Source organism: Choloepus didactylus, chromosome 6 (assembly GCF_015220235.1).
Source record: "Choloepus didactylus isolate mChoDid1 chromosome 6, mChoDid1.pri, whole genome shotgun sequence".
NCBI lineage: Eukaryota > Metazoa > Chordata > Mammalia > Pilosa > Megalonychidae > Choloepus > Choloepus didactylus.
In genome coordinates, this window is record NC_051312.1 from 105,424,467 (window position 1) to 105,445,894 (window position 21,428).

Genomic DNA, 21,428 nt, shown 5'->3' on the forward strand with positions numbered 1-21,428 from the left:
CTCAGATCTGAGCTCTGCACATGCATGCCCCCACACACACTGACTTGTGTCACACACATACACGTGCATATATAGATACTCAGGTGTGGGCATGCACAGAATCCAGTGTTCCAGCTCCCTGGGAAGGGGCCGCCCTGCAGTTCCAACTCTCATGGCCTCCCCTCCCCTTATACCAAGAGTCACAAACTCTCTCACCACCTGGCTGCCCAAGGATGTCCTGGCTCAAGCCTAGGCTTCTGCCACGTCTCCACTCCAGGCCTCCTCCTGGGGCTGGACACCAGGCTGCCTCAGGCAACAGCTCCAACCTTTACCTTCCCAGGAGAGCAACCTTAACAGGAAGGTGTGGGTAACAAAGCTGAAGGATATGCCCACCCCATGGCTTCCTCCCACAGGTTGTGGGAAGAGGTAAAAAAGACATGGAAGCTTGTCCTTCCGCCTCTGTTTGAAAACAGAGGGGTAGGGGAGGGGGGTAGCTAGAGGAGCTTCCAGATAGAGGAAAAGGTACCTAGTTCTCTCAGGGATCAAATACCCTCGTGACACCCCCAGCCACTCTTCTGACACCTACCTGCTACCACAGCCAGCCCTCTTGGGTTGGCAGCCCGCTCCCAATCCTTTTCAGGCCCACACCGTCCCTCCACGCAATAGCAAGGAAACCTTCTGAAAAGGCCAAAGCTCCTGTCTTCTCACAGTTGGGAGACTCCCTTATCCTCACCCAAGCTCTGCTCAGCAAGCCAAACCCTGATTCCATTTCCCAGTGACCAGCTGCTGCCCAGACCCTGGCTCTGAATGGGCACAGATGAGTCCAGGAGGCCTTGGCTTGGGCCCGAGCCCTGGAGGAATCCGCAATCAGGGGAGTCTCCCACAGGCCCCTTCTTTGTGGTCCTTGAGGCTGACTTTCCAGTCTCTTAAGAAACATTCCAAAAACAGTCTTTGGGTTGGGGAACAGAACTGGGTTGCAGGCAGGGAATAGTGGGAGAGGCCCTTCTAATGGTTCTCTGCTTGATTGACTTTCACGGTACTGATGTCTCCGTTGATGTTTTCTTCTGGTACCAGACCATAGTCAAACTTGAAAGTACTGAAGAAATAGGCAGGGATGTCGGCAGCAGCTAGGGGCTTGGAGATCTGGGCCACAGTTCCACATTCATTAAATCCCAGGGGCTGTCCTCCAAACTGCACCATCTTCCAGAGCTTCCATACTCACGAACAAAAAATTACCAGGAAACCTCTGCTGGGTCCGCACATTCATCACAAGGGAGATGTAGCCCTCTTAAGAGGGAAAAGGAGAAGTAGATACGGCCGAAGTCACTGTGGGCAGCCATGGGGTCTATCCCCTCTGTTGCAGTGGAGCATGATGTCCTTGAGAAGTGTGGTATCAGCAGGCAGCTTGTCAAGGTTAAAGCTGATGACGCAGAACCCATTGCTCGGGCTGGACAGAGGATCAGTGACAGGCCTCCGAACCATTCGGTCTTCCCAAAGTCCTTGCTGATGCCAAGGTTGTGAGCTGCTGTCATCTCGCCATTGACACATGATGGTAAACTCTGAGAATAAGCTGTCAGTAACAAAAGGCAGATCCCATTTGAGCAATAGGACAAGTTCTTCTGGTAGGTGGAGAGGATAAACACAATGTTCTGGTCAGTCAATGATGCAATCATGAACTTGGTGGTCTTGGTCATACTGATGGGCTGGGAGCTGTGGAAGCTACCTCTGCTGGACACAACTTTCAGGGCCAGCCAGGTGTCATCTGCCACACTCAGGTGCTTTGAGGAGGGCAGTTCCCAGAATCCCTCCTCATCAACAATGTTGGTGTAATCCTCTGGTCTCAGTCATACAAAACTTGCACCTGGCCTTAGAAGACAGGGAGGCAAGTTTGATCAAGCCATGGGTGAAGAGCAAGACACTCTTCTTGCCTCACTGGCAACTTGCAACTGGTACTCCAGGGTGTGGAGTTCCATTGTCTGCCCTGAAGTGGACAGTGAACCCTGCTGTGGGTGGAGTGGTGGCCTGGGAGCAGTAGACAAAGGGGAAGCCAGCCAAGTTGCGATGGGCAAGAGAGGCAGTGCTGGTGGAGAAGAAGCATGCAGCTCCGGGGTGCACAGAGCTCCAGGTATTTTTCTGTTCATTTCTGGCTATGTCTATATATATATATTGATAACTTAAAAAAATCCAAACTTAAGTCATATTTTTTTGAACTTTTTGTAAACCTAACTAAGGTTTTGCCAATTTAGCCTTTTCCAAATAATACCCTCTTGTTGTATTAGTCAGGGCTCTCCAAGGAAAGAGAAGTATATATCATATATAATGTAAATATTATCACATTTATTATAATTGGTTCATGCAACTGTGGGGAAGGGGAAGTCTGAATTCCATAAGGCAATGGCAAGCTGAGAACTCTGATGAAGGTTTTGATGAATGTTGAATTCCCCAGGACAAGCTGTCTGGCTGAAGTAGAGATGGAAATTCTCCTTTCTGACTGCTGAAATCATCACTTCTCGTTTTAAGGCCTTCAACTAATTGAATAAGACTTCTTTCCTGGTTGAAAGAAATCATCTCAGTTGATTTTAGATGTACTCAACCATAGATACAATCAACTTAATGATAAATTAAATCCATGAAATATACTCACAATAACCATCAGACCAGTGCTTGTTTGACCAAATAACTGGACACCATAACCTAATCAAGCTTATATATGAGTTCAACCATCATAGTTGAATATGTACACATAATTACTAGTTGGAAACTTATTAAAAATAAAATTGTAAAATGGAGGGGGGAACCAATTTCAAAAAATTTAATGAATTCTGATATTGTCAAACAATGTGTTCAGTAAGCCATCACTCAGTCAAGATATCTTATGACTAACTTGAGTTTGATCAAATTGCTTTTAACCAAATCATCTGTAATGTTTGTTCTACATAGTGCTCATATCCCATCTTCCTAAATTCAGAATGAAATCAGCCAGGATGCAAGACATTTCACCCACTACTTCTCTTTTTTCCAAACCACCCACAATAATCACTCACATTTTTATCTAAAGTGCCATCTTTAACTCTAAAGACTGAGAAAAAATTTATCAAAACAAAAGAAATTTAAATGGTGATCCAGAAAATATGATTATGTCAACCCTTAGACCACAGTGAAGAAAGGACAGAAATTATCACAGAAGGGAAGGATGAATATTCAAATATGGAGGAAATGGGAATTGAATGCAAGACCCCTGAAATCAGACATGAAAATTCCAGCTGGGTGTTATTTGCATGAGCCAGCACTGGGGAGTGTTTGCAGTTGGTTATTTATGGAAATTAAGAAGGGTGTGGTGCTAGTTTGGATTTATTATGTCCTGTCAAAAGCCATATTCTTTAATGCAATCTTGTGAGGGCAGACATATTAGAGCTGATTAGGTTGGAATCTTTGGATTAGGTTGTTTCCATGGAGATGTGACCCACCCAACTGTGGGTAACACCTTTGATTAGATGATTTCCATGGAGGTGTGACCCCACCCATTCAGCATGGGTCTTAATTAAATCATTGGAGCCCTATCAGAACTCAGACAAAAAGAGCTCAGAGCTAGAGACAAGAGAGACATTTTGGAGATGGCCATTGAAAGCAGACTTTGATGACACTTTGCTTTGGAGAAGCTAAGAGAGGACAAAACGCCCCAAAAGCAACATTTGGAAGAATGTACTGGAACTGAGAGAGGAGCTGGAACACAACCCCGGGATCAGCAGATGCCAGGCCCATCCTTCCCAGCTAACAGATGCTTTCTAGACAGCATTGATCTTCAGCCTGTACATCTGTAACCAAATAACCCCCCTTTATAAAAGGCAATCCCTTTCTGGTGTTTTGCATTAGCAAACTGGAAAAAGTATTAAACCAATGAGTGATGTAAAGGGATGTTCACCATTGGTCCTCTACCGCAGAAACCTAATCAGGGCGGAGCTTCAAGCATCCTAATATAAAGGCATCCCAAAGGCTTCTCTTCAGAGGCATTTACAGTTGGCTGGACTGTGGAGACCTCAGAAAGCTACAGCTGCCATCCAGAGCGCCCGGAGAACCCAGATCTCCCGACCTGACTGGATGCTATTTCTTCCAACACTGATAAAAGTATTTATAGAATCTTCAGGTGAGTACAGAACTGAGTAAATGAATTTGTACTTCTCTCTATTAAAAATAACAAAGATTTTAATTTAACTCTCATCAGACATGTGACTTTTCTAAACAGATGGTAATGTCCCTGTTAAAAATTATGTAATTAATTTCAGTTTTCTCAAACTGTAGAATGTTAATCTCTACCATGAATTTGAACTTTATAAATTAATATGATATTTTCTGTTATTTTATGATTCCTTATATTACAAATTGTGAATTTCTTGATGGGCAGTCCCAGATATCATGTAGCCCTAGGTATCATGACATGATACCTAAAACTTAATTGAAAACCTTCTGGAATGGGAGAAATGGTCTCTCTTTAGAAACTTAAGTTTGCAGCTTTGGTCTTTAAAGTGGCCATTAACAATCCAGAAATTGGTGACAGCCATAGACATTGGTGACCACATTGAAGCTGAAGTACCAGAAATGAGAGGATTCTGTGCACTCACTCTGGTTTAAAAGTGGGAATTCTGATTACCTCCAGTGGTTTATTTTAAAGCACAATATATTAGATGACATTGGTTGTCATATTAATTTCGGATTTGCTTATTTTCTAATGGGAATGTCCTTTTGATAGTAAGTCTGATACGATTATGGAATATGTTGTCTTCTATTATAAACAATGGGGAGCCTTTACATTAAGTTTATTTAAATGTGTGGTTACCACAGAGAAGAAATTCAGTTAAAATTTTCAGAACTGAAAGTTGTAATCAAAGATGAATGTAATGCTAATTAATTATTTTTATAAAAATTTTAAATAAAATAAAACACCTTCAGTGACTGATTTTGGTTTCCACAGATATTCTGGGTGTCTGCAGTAACTTTTCTCAGGTTGTTCTATCAGTGGGTAGCAAGAAGAGCATTTCTGATACTAGTGTAGAAAGTTAAGTGTAGAGAGGTGTTCCCCCCGTTAGTTCCCACATTACTAGCACATTTCCTGAAAATGGAAATTTTCTCTTGATATTTGCTTATGTCTGTAAACTTCTGATGAGAGATACATTGCCTTTTTTATATCTACCAAAAGAGATAGTCCCTGTTATACTGTATGTGATTCCAAATAATATGCTAATTCTGATATTTCTTAATATAGGTAATACCTGTTAACCTTATGAAAAATGAAAACTTTAGCTCTTTTTTCTTATAACATTTTTGTTTTCTTGGGAGTTTGTAAGTTTCATTTCCCGGTTTTTTTGGTCTACATCTAAAACTCATCCTCAAACTCTCTGAACTGAAAACCTCGTCTCAAGATTTACAGACACATCAGTTAATTCTTCAGATTCACCTAGAGATTGTTTCTCCCCATGCACGTTTAGGAGCAGAAGCAGCTCCCCACTGTTGTTAGAGTTTGGTGCTCACTCACTCATGGGTTTCCATCACCTTGCTGACAACATTGAGAGTAGCCCCCTCACTAAACTGTCTTGAACAATCTGCATTAGATTCTATTTCCTGCTTTCCTGACTGATGACATCTATTTTTAACCTTTTAAATTGTTTTTCTAGTTTATGAATTTTACTTTTCTAATCTTCTATTGAAGTTTTAATTTTTGCTGTAGTACTTTTAATTTATAAAATCTCTTTTGTTCCTTTTCAAAACCTCTTATATTTTTAGTAAGAATTTTAGTAAAATTCACCATTTTAACCATTTTTACATGTACAATTCAGTTGGCATCTTCACGGTGTTATACAACCCTCACCACTGTCTAATTCCAGAACAGTTTTATCACCCCAAAAAGAAGTCCCATACTGATTAGTAATCACTCTGCAATCCCCCCTCCTTCCAGCCTCTGGCAACCACTAACCCACTTTCAGTCCCTTTGAATTTGCTTGTTCTGGAGATGTCATATAAATGTGATCATCCAATATGTGGGCTTTTGTGTTTGTCTAATTTCAATTAGCATAATGTTCTCAAGGCCCTGCTGCAAGTATCACTACCTCATAATTTCTATGTCCAGATAATATTCTATTGTATGGACACACCACACTGTGTTTATCCATCCATCAGTTCATGGACATTTGAGTTGTTTCCACTCTTGTTATTTTTAAAAATTATTTTTACCATTTCTATAACTTTGGAAAGTTATATAAACTCTTAATTTTCTTAGTTTCCTCATTTACATAATGGGATAGTAATGTAAACCAACCTTGTAAAGTTATGAGGAAGAAAATTAAGTGTAAAGCATTTGTGTAGTATTTCTTAGGCCTGCCATAACAAATTACCATAAACAGAGTGGCTTAAAATAACAGAAATTTATTCTCTCATAGTTCTAGAGGCCCCAAGTCCAAAATCAAGCAGTTAGACTCTGGGGGAATATCCATCCATTCCATGCCTCTCTCCCAGCTTCTGTTTTCTGTCTACAACCTCTGGCATTTGGGGCCTGTGGCTACAGACCTCCAAGCCCTGCCTCTGTCTTCATGTGATCCTCCTCCCTATGTCTCTGAGTCTCAAATCTCCCTCCTAATAAGGACACCACTTATTGTATTTAGGGCCCACTCTAAATCCAGGAGAATCTCATCCTGAGATCCTAAATTACATCTACCAAAACCCTATGTCCAAATACGATCACATGCAGAGGTACTGAGGTTGGGACTTGGACATTCCCTTTTAGAAGCTACTAGTTAACTCAGCACAACCTGGAAAAATGCCTGGCTCATAAAATTGCCACATAACAACGCAACTGTATGTTCATTTCCATTGCTCTACACAAATCATCATAAATTTAAAAATAACTAGAAAAAGAGAACAATACATCCTTTCTAGATTCAGATTCCAAATATGCTAGATCTCATTTCTAATGTTAGAATATTAGGTATGTCTGATTTTTTTTTTTATTTTAAACAATCATAACTTACAAAATAGTTTAAAACGAATAACTTTTTTTCCTGAAACCAGAGAGCAAGTTTTGGCCACAAACAAAATGGATGGATTTATTTGTTTCTTGTATCTTTTTCTTACTTTCTCGTGTGAGTGTTAATTTTATCTCAAAAGTATCTGATGTTCACTTTCCTTTCTTTCATACATATATCTTTTTTCCTGGGGGCCTTATGTTACATTTCTTTTATTCACTCTCCAATTAGGCAAGATCTGTTTTTACTTAGCGTTTCATTTAATTTTTTGCAAGTTGGTTTTTGTGGAGCTTAATCTTAGAATGCAAGGTTATCCTAAAAAGGCTACTGAAGGAGTTATCATGGGAATTTGGGGCATAATCAGAGGAAATATGTGCCAGTGATATTAGATTAGAAAAGACCAGATTGGTAACTAGAGATAAATGGAGATGAGGAAATAGCAGGAATCAGATCTGCCATTTGTTTAAGTTCCTGTAAGAGGCAGGAATTTAGTAGGGCTTTCTGAAGGAGGTAAAACTCTGACTGAGGCTTAAAAATGAGAATAGCTTACAAAATAAATGTTGTAAACATTCTGTAATTCTCATTAAATCCTTGCCATCTGAAGAGAGATGTGAAAAGCTCATTAGATTCATAGGGTCCAAAGAATCTATAAATTAGTCATTTACTTCAGGTTCAAATTTTTATACCCAACTCATAAAAAGCTCACAGTGAGATATGTGTGTTTTGTTGTTTTTTTTTTTTGCTTTGTTTTGTTTTTTGGGTGGGGCACTTCTTTGGTTTGTCTCATTCCCATTTCCAGCTCCTCAACTGCATCTTCAGTCATCTGGGCTACACTCAGAAGGTGGCCATTCCTTTCCATTTTAGTCATTTCTCTTCTCATTTTAATTTTTTACTTACCTTTCCTGAAGCCTTTATCTTATCCTAAGCCTCTTGGTTGAAAAGCTAGTCATTTGTCTTATTCAGTTCTATTTAAGATAGGCCCTGGTGAAATTCTGTGTGTTGGGGGGGGGGGGTGAGTGGGGAATTTTGAGTGTAAATATAGTGTATGAAATCTAAACATAAATTTCAACTTAGAAGATGGGGAATTTTTCTTTTATATTCTTAAAGGTAAACTGAATTATAGAAGGGGCACATCCCAAAGTGGGGTGTGATTTTCTTGCATTCATTCTGTAGAAGAGTAATTTTCCTTCTCTTTCTCCTCAGAAAACTGTATCACACATACTGAAGGACCTCCAGAAATAGCTCAGATGCAAGGTCTTGAGTGAAGAATCTTTGAGTTCTTGCTGAGGTATCTGGACATCTAGGATCATATAAGTGACTCGAAGACCTAGAAATGGCACTGTCTAAAAGCCAAGTCCACTGGTCCAAAGAAGACATCCTGATGTTACTGGAATGCATGGAGAATAACCTTCCATCCAATGACCAACACAAGTTCAAAACAACCCAGTCTCATTTGGATTGGGAAAAAGTAGCTTTTAAAGATTTTTCTGGAGAAATGTGCAAACTCAAATGGTTAGAGCTTTCTCATAATTTGAGGAAGTTTCGCACTTTAACGGAATTAGTCTTGGAAGCTCGAGAACTTGCTAAAAATCCCCGCAAAAGCAAAAAAGACAAAAAACATCCAGATTTTCCCAAGAAGCCCTTAACTGCTTATTTCCGCTTCTTCAAAGAGAAGTGTTCTGAGTACTCCCAAATGCACCCTGAGCTCAAAAAGCAGGAGCTCACCAAGGTCCTGTCCAAGAAATACAAGGAGCTCCCAGAGCAGATTAAACTGAAATATACTGAAGATTTCCAGAGGGAGAAACAGGAATTTAAGGAAAAACTTGCTCAGTTCAGAGAAGAACACCCTGATCTCATCCAGAACCCCAAGAGACCTAATATCCCCAACAAGCACCAAGCCCAATCCCAAGAGACTTCTCCAGAAAATGTGAAAGAAATGAAGTCCCTTCCAGAAACTAACGACTTTTCCAAAAAGATGAAATTCAATGGTGAGCCCATCAAGCCTCCAATGAATGGATACCACAAGTTCCATGAGGATTTGTGGTCGACTATGGAGTTGCAACACATGTCAGTGAGAGAGCGCACGGTGGAGATTGGAAGACGTTGGCAGCGTGTCCCACCGAACATGAAGAAGCAATATGAGAAATGGGCTGAGAAGCTGCAGCAACAGTACAAGGTGGACATGGATCTTTGGCTCAAGAGTCTGTCTCCCAAGGAATACGCTGCATACAGAGAGTCCACCTCTGTTAAGCGCAAGAATATGGACATGATGGGAGGCTCGAGCCCCAAGTTCAGACGGACAGCTCTACAGTCCCCATCAATGAAGAGCCTGCCAGAAAGCCATGGAGAGGAGCAGGGAATGCAGACTCTAGGGACACATTCATCAGAGACTGTTCAGGTTGCTTACCATCCCTCACAGGGGTCAGAAGAAACTAAGAAGGAAGATGGGGAAGATGATGAAGACATTAAGTCCCCAGATTCCAGCAGTGGAGGTGAAGATGAAGACAGTGAGTCTGAGGACGGTGACTCCAGCTCTTCTTCTTCAGAGGACATCTCTGACTCACACTGCAACTGAACTGGGCCCTCACCCTCAAGACTTGGAGAGAGAACTATCAGCAAATGTCCGGGGCATCTTTGTCAAGGGGAGGAGACTCTTCCCTGCCCCTGCACAGGCCCTCCTAGGAGAATAACTTTAAGTCTGAGCTGGTATCTCCAACCCACCCCCACACCTCAAAATCATTCTGAGGCACACCATGTGATTACACTTCTTGGAATAAATAATGAGGTGATTGGGTGGTGGAGGACACATGGGATTAGACTGAATATTCCTGAACTGAGAAGTTTGCTCTTCATCTTCTGTATCTCAGACGTGATAGGGGATGCTCATGAGTCTGTGACCTCCACCTTCTTTGTGGAACTGTTGCTCTAGATTCCTAGATATTTCAGTGAATTGTTTTACTATTTATAAGTGTTTTTGTAAGTAAGCAACTATAGTACCTGGACATAAGTATAAAATTTACAATTGTTATACCACTAATTCCTTTACCTTTCTAAATGTGTTAGGTTCTATATCCATACAATGTTAATTGTGATATGTTCTTGTTTTGCTTCTGTAAGCTAAGGCTTACAGGATTTGCAACTGTTAAAATTATGCTGATATATACACTTGAAATAAATTTTAATGTACTAATAAAATGCCTATTTTCTTATATTTTAGAGGTTTTTAATCCATAATGTATATTCATTTTCATCATATCCCTTTAACCATCTATATAATTTTTCCAAAGGTTTGGGGAATTTTATTAATGGATTATCTAATATGAAACTTTTGTCAAAGGCAGAAATAAACCCACTTACTTACATTATGTTTATAATATAACTAGAATTTAGGCAAATTTTCTCAGCCTTTCCAATGTCAGGATAATCATATTTATGCAGGACTTCTGAATATATCAAATTTGCTCAATCTTAATTTTCATTTTTATTTATCTATAGTTGATTTTTTCCAGAGTAATATTACCTGTGGAAAAAAGCAGGACACTTAACAAATATTAAATTAAAGCCAAAGGACTTCCCTAACTCTGTTCCCTAGAAAATTAAAAGAAATATAGTCATGGGGATAAGAGCCAGGGAGGAAAATCTCTCCCATAACTGTTCCAGACACAGAGACTGGACTGGATTAACACTTGCTCTATTTCAAATTGCAGAAAATTAGGAAAAAATTGAATGATAAATATGCAAGAGGTGAATCAACTTAGTACTATATTTTGCAGGATAGCAAGAAAACACAGTGGAAGGCAGGTATGTCTTCTTATGATGCTTGAGCTGGTTCTTCAAACAGCTAGTCAACTGAAAAGGGCAAATGAGATGGCAGAGTTATTTGGCTCATACATTTAACACATTTATTGAATGTCTCTAGTCATCATTCCTTTCCCTCAAGTATGATAAAATCCTGATTGTTGAGTTGGTCTTCTCTCTCCTGTGCTGCTTTCTCTTTCATGGGGATCTGCACATTCTCATTGTGGTCTGCACATCTTTCCAGCATGAACTCATTGTACCCCAGGTTTTTATCTGCCAGTCTTATAATATTGAGCCTCAAGTTGATATCTAAGCACATATCAGTGTTTGAGTTCGCTAAAGCTGACAAAATACAATATACTAGACATGGACTGGCTTTTAACAATGGAGAGTTATTAGCTTACAAATTTACAGTTCTAAGGCCATGAAAATGTCCAACTAAAGGCATCAACAAGACAATACCTGGACTCTGAAGACGAGCTACTGGAATCTGGGACATCTCTTTCACATGGGAAGGCACGTGGATAGCGTCTGCTGATCCTTCTCTGCCGTATTTTGTTGCTTTCAGCTTTTGGCTTCAGTGGTTTCCTCTGCTTTCTGCAGGTCCTCTCTTAGCTTCTCTGGGGCTTTTGTCTGTGGGATTCCCTTAATTTCATCTCTGTTAGCTTCTGTTTTTTTATCCTCTTAAAAAATATTCCAGTAAGAGAATTAAGACCCACCTTAAATGAGGTGGGTCACATCTCAATTGAAATAACTTAATCAAAAGATCCCACCTACAATAGGTCTATACCCAGAAGAATGGATTAAAAATATGGCCTTTTGTGGGATGCATAACAGCTTCAAACTATGACATATAGTTACAGAAATTCTTATCACAAATTATTTCATTACCATCTCCATCATTATTTTCCTCTGAAACACCAATCTAGAACTCCAGAATAAACCATTATTCATCTTATTTCCAAAACTCGTTCCTCCTTAAGCTCTTTTGGCAATGATCCCAGCAAACACCCAATTGCCCATATCCTTTTCATTCTATATTAATAACACCTCCTAACTCCACCAACAGAGTGAAAGTGATCTACCCTTTTACCACACAATCGTAAATGTGAGCCCCTGGAGAAGCATCATAAGGTTTGCCAAGCTCTCATATGTTTTTAATAAATTATCTTGGATAATTATATTTTTCCAGGCCTTGCTGTTGTTAAACACAGAATAAACAGAGGAGGTAGCTGAGTTAAGAAATATAATACAATTGTGCTGGCTTGAATCAATATTGTCGCACACAAAAACCATATTCTTTAATGCAATCTTGTTGGGGCAGACTTATTGTGGGTGGAATCTTTTGATTAGATTATTTCCATGGAAGTGTGACTCCACCCATCAAAGTGGGTCTTAATTAGTGTACTGGAGTACTTAAGAGAGCTCAGGGGCCAACACAGACTCAGATGCTTGGAGATGCAGACAGAAAGACATTTGCAGATGCTAAGCTAAGAGTTGAAGTCCAGAATCCGCCCCCCCCCCCCACTTGCTGGCCTGGAGAAGCTAAGAGAGGACCCCCAGAGGCTTAGATACATATGCCCTAGGAGACAAGCAAGGGTGCACAGGAGCTGAGAGACAGATGCTAAGAGAGTTAATGCCCAGAGACATTTTGGAGACAGCTGTTGAAACCAGACATTTGAAGTTGTAAAGCTAAGAGAGATGGAGCTCAGAGTTAGCCTTTGAGAAGGTGAGTGAGAACCCATAGATGCTTAAAAAGAAGGCAACTGGAATCAGAAGCTGAAAGCAATGCAACCCAGGAGCGAAGGACCAGCAGACGCCAGCAACATGCCTTCCCAGTTAACAGATGTGTTCTGGATGTCATTGGCAGCTCCACAGTGAAGGTATCCTTGTTTGGACAATCTTACGGTCTTAGAATAGTAAATCTGTAATCTAATAAATCCACTTTACAAAAGCCAATCCATTTCTGGTATTTGGTGTAACAGCAGCTTTAGCAAACTGGAACAAATATATTGATGATTTACAAATGTTTGGGCAATTAAGAGAATAAAGGAAAATATTTTAAATTTAAGACAAGGTTCTTTGAAAGTTTTATATACAAGTACATGTCAAATGACATATTCATTTCAATAAAAGAAAACATAAAATAATGTTTTCTTTCATTGAAATGAGCATTCATTAAAGCATATTTTGGCTTTTCTATTGAATAAACAAGAAAGCAAGGCAATGCTCAAGGCACTGGAGAGGCAAATAATGACTAAAATATCTAGTTTTTTAGGCAATGTCAGTAGTGTGTTAAGTGTAAATATATGCTTTTATTCTCTTATGGCTTGTAAGGATTTATCTACTTTTATATATTCTAGGTGGCTGAAGTGGTGAATGTATTTGGAAAACCCAGATGCAGATTGCGCCACTCACTTCACTCCTCAACTTTAAATTTGCAAAATTAGTTTTAAAGATGTGACTTTACCTCAAAATCAGCAGATACCATAAGAGACTTTTGCTACTACATTATAGTAAGGCCTAGAACTCATTCTACAGTATGAGGTATACAGATTCAAATGGGCTTCCATACACAAACTCTCAATATATAGTAGATAGATGTATTTAGCATCAAGCTTTTGATATCTTACAATCTGTGCTGGCTATTACATTATATAATACCTGGAAATTATCTTCTGAGTCCTCACAAAATATATGAATATGTATCGATTGGGATTAATGAGGTTTGGCAGGATTACAGGGTTGATAATGTGTCACAGCTTATAGGTGAAGACAGGGCAAAAACCATCAAGGAAAGAATGGATAGACTAAAACAAGTTAACAGACATGGATTAGGATTAGAATTTGGGTCTCAGACTCAGATTTACAGTTCACATTTGGGATTTCTTTATTTTCAAACTAATGGTTTACATCCCTTAGTTTATCAACCCTGTAATAATCAGAAATGCACAAAAGAAAAAAGACAATCATTGAGATTATAATCTTTGTTAACTGAATTTAAAGTGGCAAAACTTTTTCATACTAAAATTTCTGTTTTATGCAGGAAAGTATCAGGGAATCTCTTGCTGTACATCACACTCACCTGTGGATTCTAAAAATGGTTTCAAAGTGCTTCTTCCAGAAGAACTTCTGGGAAATTTTCTTCAAGGCTCAGGGCTCATGGGTGTAATGATTTACACAAGTCTCCAGAGCCCAGTCAATGCTAAATTCAGCCTTCTCCACACTCACCTATTAAAGAGATTGTAACTTTCAGGTATTCAAAAAGGTAACAATATATTCAGATTTCCTCAGTATTAGGAATACAGCTTGGTACCAGTGACCTTACAATTAAAAAACAAAAACAAACAAAAAACTACCATACTCATAACCACACCTTTAGAAAGCCACAACTTCAGTAATGGATGTAAACCATTAGTTTGAAAATAAAGAATCCCAAATGTGAACTGTAAATCTGAGTTTGAGACCCAAATTCTAATCCTAATCCATGTCTGTTAACTTGTTTTAGTCTATCCATTCTTTCCTTGATGGTTTTTGCCGTCTTCACCTATGAGCTGTGACACGTTATCAACCCTGTAATCCTGCCAAACCTCATTAATCCCAATCAATATCAACAATGGATCCAGGTTTTTGAGGACTTTGCCAGATTAGGAGGGTGACAGTGTAGGCTCTGGAAATTGCAACTGACTGAACGTAATTTGATTTAGAGAACAAGGGTTTTGGAATTAGTGCAGAAGAAAATTAAGATATTTTTGGATTAAAGCAATGTGATCAAACACAAATTGGCTTGACTGAAATGATGATGGGAAATTTGAATTTTTACTATTATCTAGATTCATAGCATTTCAGTTTTAGCATATTGGGTTTTTTTTTTTGTTTCAAAGTTTTGCATTCAAATTTTTAATTACCTCTTCAATGAGCATTTGACACAAAGTTTTTGTCTTGTTTTTATATTTTGTCTGCTTTTAACAATAATTAGCATTTAATTATTATGTACCAGGCACTGTGTTAGATACTTCACATGAATTATTTCATTTAATCCAGGCAACTAAGCAAAATAGGTATAGTTATACCATTTTACAGAAACGAAACTCAAGGCATGGAGAGATCAACTAATTTATCCAAAACCACAGTAGTTACATTCTATTTATTTATTTTTTAAAATTAACTTTACATATCAAATTAAAAAAAATTTCCAAACAAAGCAAAGCAATGGGAAAAACAGATATCCTGAAATAACTTCATTTCTTCCAGTATGCTCCTACCTTACCAAAAGAAAATTAATAAACCATAGTCACACCTGAGCATTCCCATATCATTAAGATCACCCTCAATATCTTGTGTGTTCTTATTAGATTATTGTTCCCCCTTCACTGGCTGCTGTCTATCTCTAGGTTCCCTATATTCTACAATGTAAGGAGAGGTATTTTACATTATTCATAGAGTTCACCTTAGTGGTAACATACATCAACTCTCCTTTTGTGTCTGGCTTATTTCACTCAGCATTATGTCTTCAAGATTTATCCATGTTGTCATATGTTTTACAACCTCATTCCTTCTTACTGCTGCGTCGTATTTCATTGGGCGTATATACAACATTTTGTTTATCCACTCATCTGATGAAGGACATTTAGGTTGTTTCCAACTCTTAACAATTGTGAAGAATGTCGCTACAAATATCAGTGTACAAATATCTGTTCGTGTCATTGCTTTCAGATCCTCTGGGTAAATACTGAGAGGCAAAATTGCTGGATCGTAGGCTAATTCAATAACTAGTTTTCCAAGGAACCGCCAAACTGTCTTCCAGAGTGGCTGAACCATTATACAGTCCCACCAGCAATGAATGAGTTCCAAATTCTGCACATCCTCTCCAGCATTAGTAGTTTCTTGTTTGTTTGATAGCAGCCATTCTTACTGATATGAGACCTCATTGTGGTCTTCATTTGCATTCCCCTAAAAGCTAGTGAAGATGAACATTTTTTCTTGTGTTTTTTAGTCATTTGTATTTCCTCTTCAGAGAAATGTCTTTTCATATCTTTTGCCCATTTTATAATTGGGCTGTTTGTACTATTGTCATTGAGTTGTAAGGTTTCTTTATATATACAAGATATCAGTCTTGTAACAGATACATGGTTTACAAATATTTTCTCCCATTGAGTTGGCTACCTCTTTACCTTTTTGACAAATTCCTTTGAGTTACAGAAGGCTTTAATTCTGATGAGTTCCCACTTATTTATTTTTTCTTTTTCTTTTGTTGCTTGTGCTTTAGGTAAGGTCTAAGAAGTGACTTCCTAATATTAGGTCTTGAAGATGTTTCCCTACATTATCTTCTAGGAGTTTTATGGTACTGTCTCTTATATTGAGATCTTTGATCCCTGTTGAGTTAATTTTTGTATAGAGTGTGAGGTAGGGGTCCTCTTTCATTCCTTTGGATATAGGTATCTAATTCTCCTCCATTTTATGAAGAGCTGTTATGTTCCAGTTCAGTGGATTTTAGGGCCATGTGCTTTTACCATAGATCTGGGGGTCTATTTCCAAATTCTAAATTTGATTCTATTGATCAATATGTCTACCATTGTGTCAATTCCATGCTGTTTTGACTGCAGTGGCTTTTTAGCAGGCTTCAAAGTCAGGCAGTGTAAGTTCGCACACTTCATTTTTCTTTTTTAGAATATTTTTGGCAATTCAAGGCATCTTTCCCTTCCAAATAAATTTTATGACTACCTTTTCCAAGACTGCAAAATAGATTTCTGGAATTTTCATCGGAATTGCATTTAATCTATAGATCAGTTTTGGTAGGATTGACATCTTGACGATGTTTAGCCTTCCCATCCATGAACACAGAATATCTCTCCCTCTCCTTAGGTCCCCATTTACTTCTTTTAGTAGAGTTATATAATTTTCTGTGTAGAAGTCTTTTACATCCTTGGTTAAGTTTATTCCTAGGTATTAATTTTTTAGTTGCGATTGAAAGAGGACTCTTTTTCTTGAGTGTCTCTTCTGTTAGGTCATTTCCACTGTATAGGAACATTACTGGACTTACATGCATTAATCTTATATCCCACCAGTTTGCTGAATTTGTTCAGTGACTCAAGCAGGTCATTGATTTCTCAGGGTTTTTCAAGTATAAGATCATATCATCTGCAAATAATGAGAGCTTTGCTTCTTCCTTTCCAATTTGGATGCCTTTTATTTCTTTGTCTTGCCCAATTGCTCTGGCTAGAACTTCTATAACAATGTTGAATAACAGTGGTGATAGTGGGCATCCAACTCCTCTCCTCTTTCACATACTTGGTACTGTGTGCTTTTTTTGTAAACTGATTAGGTGTATTATCTTTTCATTGATTGTCTATGTATTTAAGTTTTATTTAATCTAGACATCATTTCACAGGATTTGTGTTAACTTTTAACCATTCGAGTGGTTCTGCTTTTCATTTAGGAGTAGCAATACGACTTTTTCCTTTAAAAAATTAATCTGTCAAGATAAGGGAAAATTACTGAATCAATAAAGGTAGTACATAAAGACTTGTGCCTCAGATAGAGTAGAAGCCCTGAAGGTGAATCCCAATATCTGGGTCATCGGGGGGGAGCGTGCGGGCAGAGGGTCACCTTCAGACCCTCCTAACCCCGCAGCTCTGGGTGCTCCGGGCCGCCGCTTAGCCCTACCTTTCCGAGCCCGGGTGGGCTGGAGGCTCTGCCCTGGTTCCACCGTCCACGCGGTCAGAGGGAGCCCGGGCTCCAGCTAACTGCTCCGGGGTTGGAGGGGCAGCTACATTCCGGGTTTCGGATCTCGCAGTTGGAGCTATCTCCTTCCAAGGCATCTGGCCTTCCGGGAGATTCCGTGAGTTTTCACGAGGAGGCTGCGGCGCCGACGCGGAGCTTCCGCGGCCTTCGCGGGGCTCGGTGGCCTCCTGCCTCCGCCCTGCTGGGTGTGCCGAGCCGGGAAACCGAAGGAGGCGTTCCCGGGAGTGCAGGCGCTTCGGGCCCCGGCTCCTGGAGAGGTGCATGCAGCGCCCCCTAGAGTCTGTCCACCCAGGAGCCCACCGGAATCAGAAGGGGAAGGAAGACACTCGTATTCCTGGATGTTAAATGGGCTGTGCTGAGATCATCCTGTGTCCAAAAGCGCCTGGAGGTGCCAGAGTCCCAGCGGTCCCTTCACACACTGGACGCGGGAGGAGGTGGTTCCTGCGTCCTCTCAGGGGCCGATCTACCCTCACCGTCGGCGAAACCGCGTCTCGGGACTGGAGAGACTCAGTCCTGGAAACAAGGGCGGGAAGTCTAAGAGGACCATCAGGAGGTGAAGGAGCCCAGCAACGCTTTGTGGCCGCGAACCAGGGGCTCCTTTACCCACACCATACCATGATGGCACCCTGAGCCCTATCTCCCGAGTCCGCTCCCGCTCCTTCACTCAGCACGTCCCAAGGGGAAAACGAGGGCGGCCCCGCCCAGTCTAGGCGTCCGGGAGGGAGTGAGGGAGGCGGGCGGGCGGTCCCAGGGAGGGTCTTCTTTCCTTGGGGGACCCAGGGTCTGTCACCTTCTCCTCCAAGGCCACAGGCCCAGAGAAAGTATATCTATGATAAGCAGCATTTAATAAGAATGGAGAAAGACAAGAGGTGCAAGGATATTTTCCTTTTAACATTCGTTTTATGTAGCTTAGCTCTACCTATACACTCAAGAATAGCTGTATTGTGAACGTTTAAGAATTGTCTCTGTCCCCGGCAGTATGACAGTATTTGAACATATATTAACTAATTTGCGTCTACCTCTTCGGGGAAAATTCCATTCACATAAGTCCTCTGCGTTTTACAACTGAGAAGGTGCCAGTTGAACTGCATCCACACCGTACAGTTGAGGTGAAACCTCTCTTCCTCAGCCATCAGAAATGATGAATTCTCAAAGGACTAAAATATTCCTTTACATGATTTAGAAAACAGAAGTATCTACTTATTTTCTGTAAAGTGCACATAAAATATTAATGCCTTATATAGATTCATATTTTAAAACACCATTGTCTTGCTGACGCTTTACAGTGGGAATGACTAAGCTAAACTATTCCTAACCTATGTTTTAAGATAGTTTTTATGAGTTCATATACACATATATTTAAAGTTGAATTTTCTTTTCAAATACGTTTACTCAGTTGGTTTTCAAACCACTGAGTACTTTCAATTCAAGTTTTATCTTTGTACTGAGATCTGAAGTAACCCAATTTACCATGCCTATTTAGCATAAGAATTTAGCTTGTTTTTAAATGACCTTCATTATAACAGTAATTAGATTATGACACATTATATATATATTTTATACAATTTTATTAATATAATCACATAACATAGTCAAAGTGTACAATCAATTGATCACAGTATCATCATATAGTTGTGCATTCATCACCACAATCAAACTTTGAACATTTTCATTACTCCAAACAATAAAATAAAGATTAAAATATAAAAGAACATCCAGAACATCCCATTCCCCACCTCCCCCCATTCATTTACTTTTTTTTATTATGGTTTAATTGAGATATATTCACCCACCCTACAGTTACTCAGTGTACAATCAGTTATTCACAGCACCACCATACAGTTGTATGTTCATCACCAGAATCAATTTTTGAACCTTTTCCTTACACCAAAATAAAAAAATGCAAGAAAGAACACCTAAATTCTTTCCATCCCCTCCATCCCACACTGTTCTTCATCTAATTTTTGTTCCCATTTTCCACTCATCTGTCCATACACTGGATAAAGGGAGTGTGAGCCACAAGATTTTCACAATCACACAGTCACACTGTGCAAGCTACATAGTTATACAATCGTCTTCAAGAATCTAGGTCATTGGGTTGCAGTTTGACAGCTTCAGGTATTTCTCTCTAGTGATTCCAACACAATGAAAACTAAAATGTGATACCTATATAGCACATAAGAATAATCTCCAGAGTGACCTCTCAACTCCATTTGAAATCTCTCAGCCACTAGAACCTTATTTTGTTTCATCTCTCTTCCCTCTTTCGGTGAAGGAGATCCTCTCAATCCCACATTGCTGGGTCCAGGCTCATCCCCTGGAGTCATTTCCCGTGTTGCCAGGGTGATTTACACCCTGGGTGTCATGTCCCATGTAGGGGAGAGGGCAGTGAGTTCACCTGCTGAGTGGGCTTAGAGAGAGAGGGGGCCACATCTGAGCAACAAAGAGGCTCTCTGGGGGGAGGGGGGGACTCCTAGGCACAATCATAATAGGCTTAGCCTCTCCCTTGCAGCAACTAGCTTCACAAGGGAGAGCCCCCAGATTAAGGGCTTGGCCCACTAAATTGGCAGTCCTCAATGTTTTCGGGAAAATCAACAATAACACAGGTGGGAAGTCCAGCATTTCCGCATTTCTCCCCAGTTCCTTAGGAGGCCCTGCAAATACATTTTATTATCTGTCCAGAGATTATGATACATTTTTGATATTCCAATAGGGGAAGAAGAAATCATTGAGTTTTGCACTTTTTACTTAATATTGTTTAATACAACTGATAGTTCTGTTTCCTATATATGAGTATTAGATAATATAATTGAAATATCAGGGAATGTCCTTAGTGTTTCCTGTTTAATCATTTGAAATTCTGCACCAGCTGTATCCTTGCTCAAGAGCTCAAAAGAAATAGTTAACACTCATCTGAATCAGCAATAACAGGTTAGTAATTGTTATATTCCTATTACATTACTGTTCTATTAAGATGTTTAGAAACATTTAAATATTCCCCAGCATCATAATAATGTAATTGGTGTAAAACATGTAAATTCTCATGCTTATAAATGGATTATCAAAACTGATCAATGTAAAATAAGAGGACAATACTGCAGAGCCTTAATGTTACTTAAGGTAGAAATAATCTCAAGTAAGTAGCAGGGTAAGAATTGCCAGTGCATAGCAGGAGATACTGTATAATGTCAATTGCTATCAAACCAAAGGAAAAACTTGAAGATTTTGTACTACTATTAAAATATCTATTGTTTCTTGCTGCTTTCATGGTTGATGATCTCTCCATCTTCATTCCATGCAGAGGGAATTTATTACCCTTCTAAGTAAGACTGATAATCTGAAGGACACCAACAACATAACAAAAACTAGCATACTACATATTTAGAAATAGCAGGATTGTAATTTGAAATTAGAACTAACAGATGGCACAATTGTCTTTTAAAATAACATTGAACACTGATTTTCATATAGGAATTATTCTGGTAATAAAAAGAATACATGTGTTTGGGTTAAGGGGGGGGGGTGCTGGTTTGGATGTACTATGTCCCTCAAAAAGCTATGTTCTTTAGTATAATCTTGTGGGAGCAGACGTATTAGTGTTGATTCAGTTGGATTCATTTGTTTGAAAGTTTCCATGGAGATGGGACTCAATCAAATTTGAGTGAAACATTTGATTGGATTATTTCCATGGATATATGGGCACCACCCATACAGGGTAGGTCTTGATTTAATTGCTGGAGGTCTATAAAAAAGCTCACAAACAGAAAGACCTCAGAGCAGCTAAGAGTGACATTTTGGAGAGCAGCTGGAGTGACATTTTGGAGCTGCCGCTAAGAGAAACACTTTGGAGATGGCCATTGAAAGTAGACTTTTGCTAGCCCAGAGTTTGCCTGG

At 39.5% G+C, this 21,428-nt stretch overlaps 1 protein-coding gene and 1 pseudogene across 1 annotated transcript; one reads left to right on the forward strand and one right to left on the reverse strand.

The window, feature by feature from the left end:
* Window positions 1-984: 984 nt before the first annotated feature.
* On the reverse strand, window positions 985-1,952 carry LOC119538643 (annotated as a pseudogene).
* Window positions 1,953-8,319: 6,367 nt separating this feature from the next.
* Window positions 8,320-9,567, forward strand: LOC119537807 (upstream-binding factor 1-like protein 1). Its single transcript, XM_037840374.1, has one exon. The coding sequence runs from the start codon at window positions 8,326-8,328 to the stop codon at window positions 9,565-9,567; it is 1,242 nt and encodes a 413-aa protein (XP_037696302.1). The 5' UTR covers window positions 8,320-8,325.
* Window positions 9,568-21,428: the final 11,861 nt, after the last annotated feature.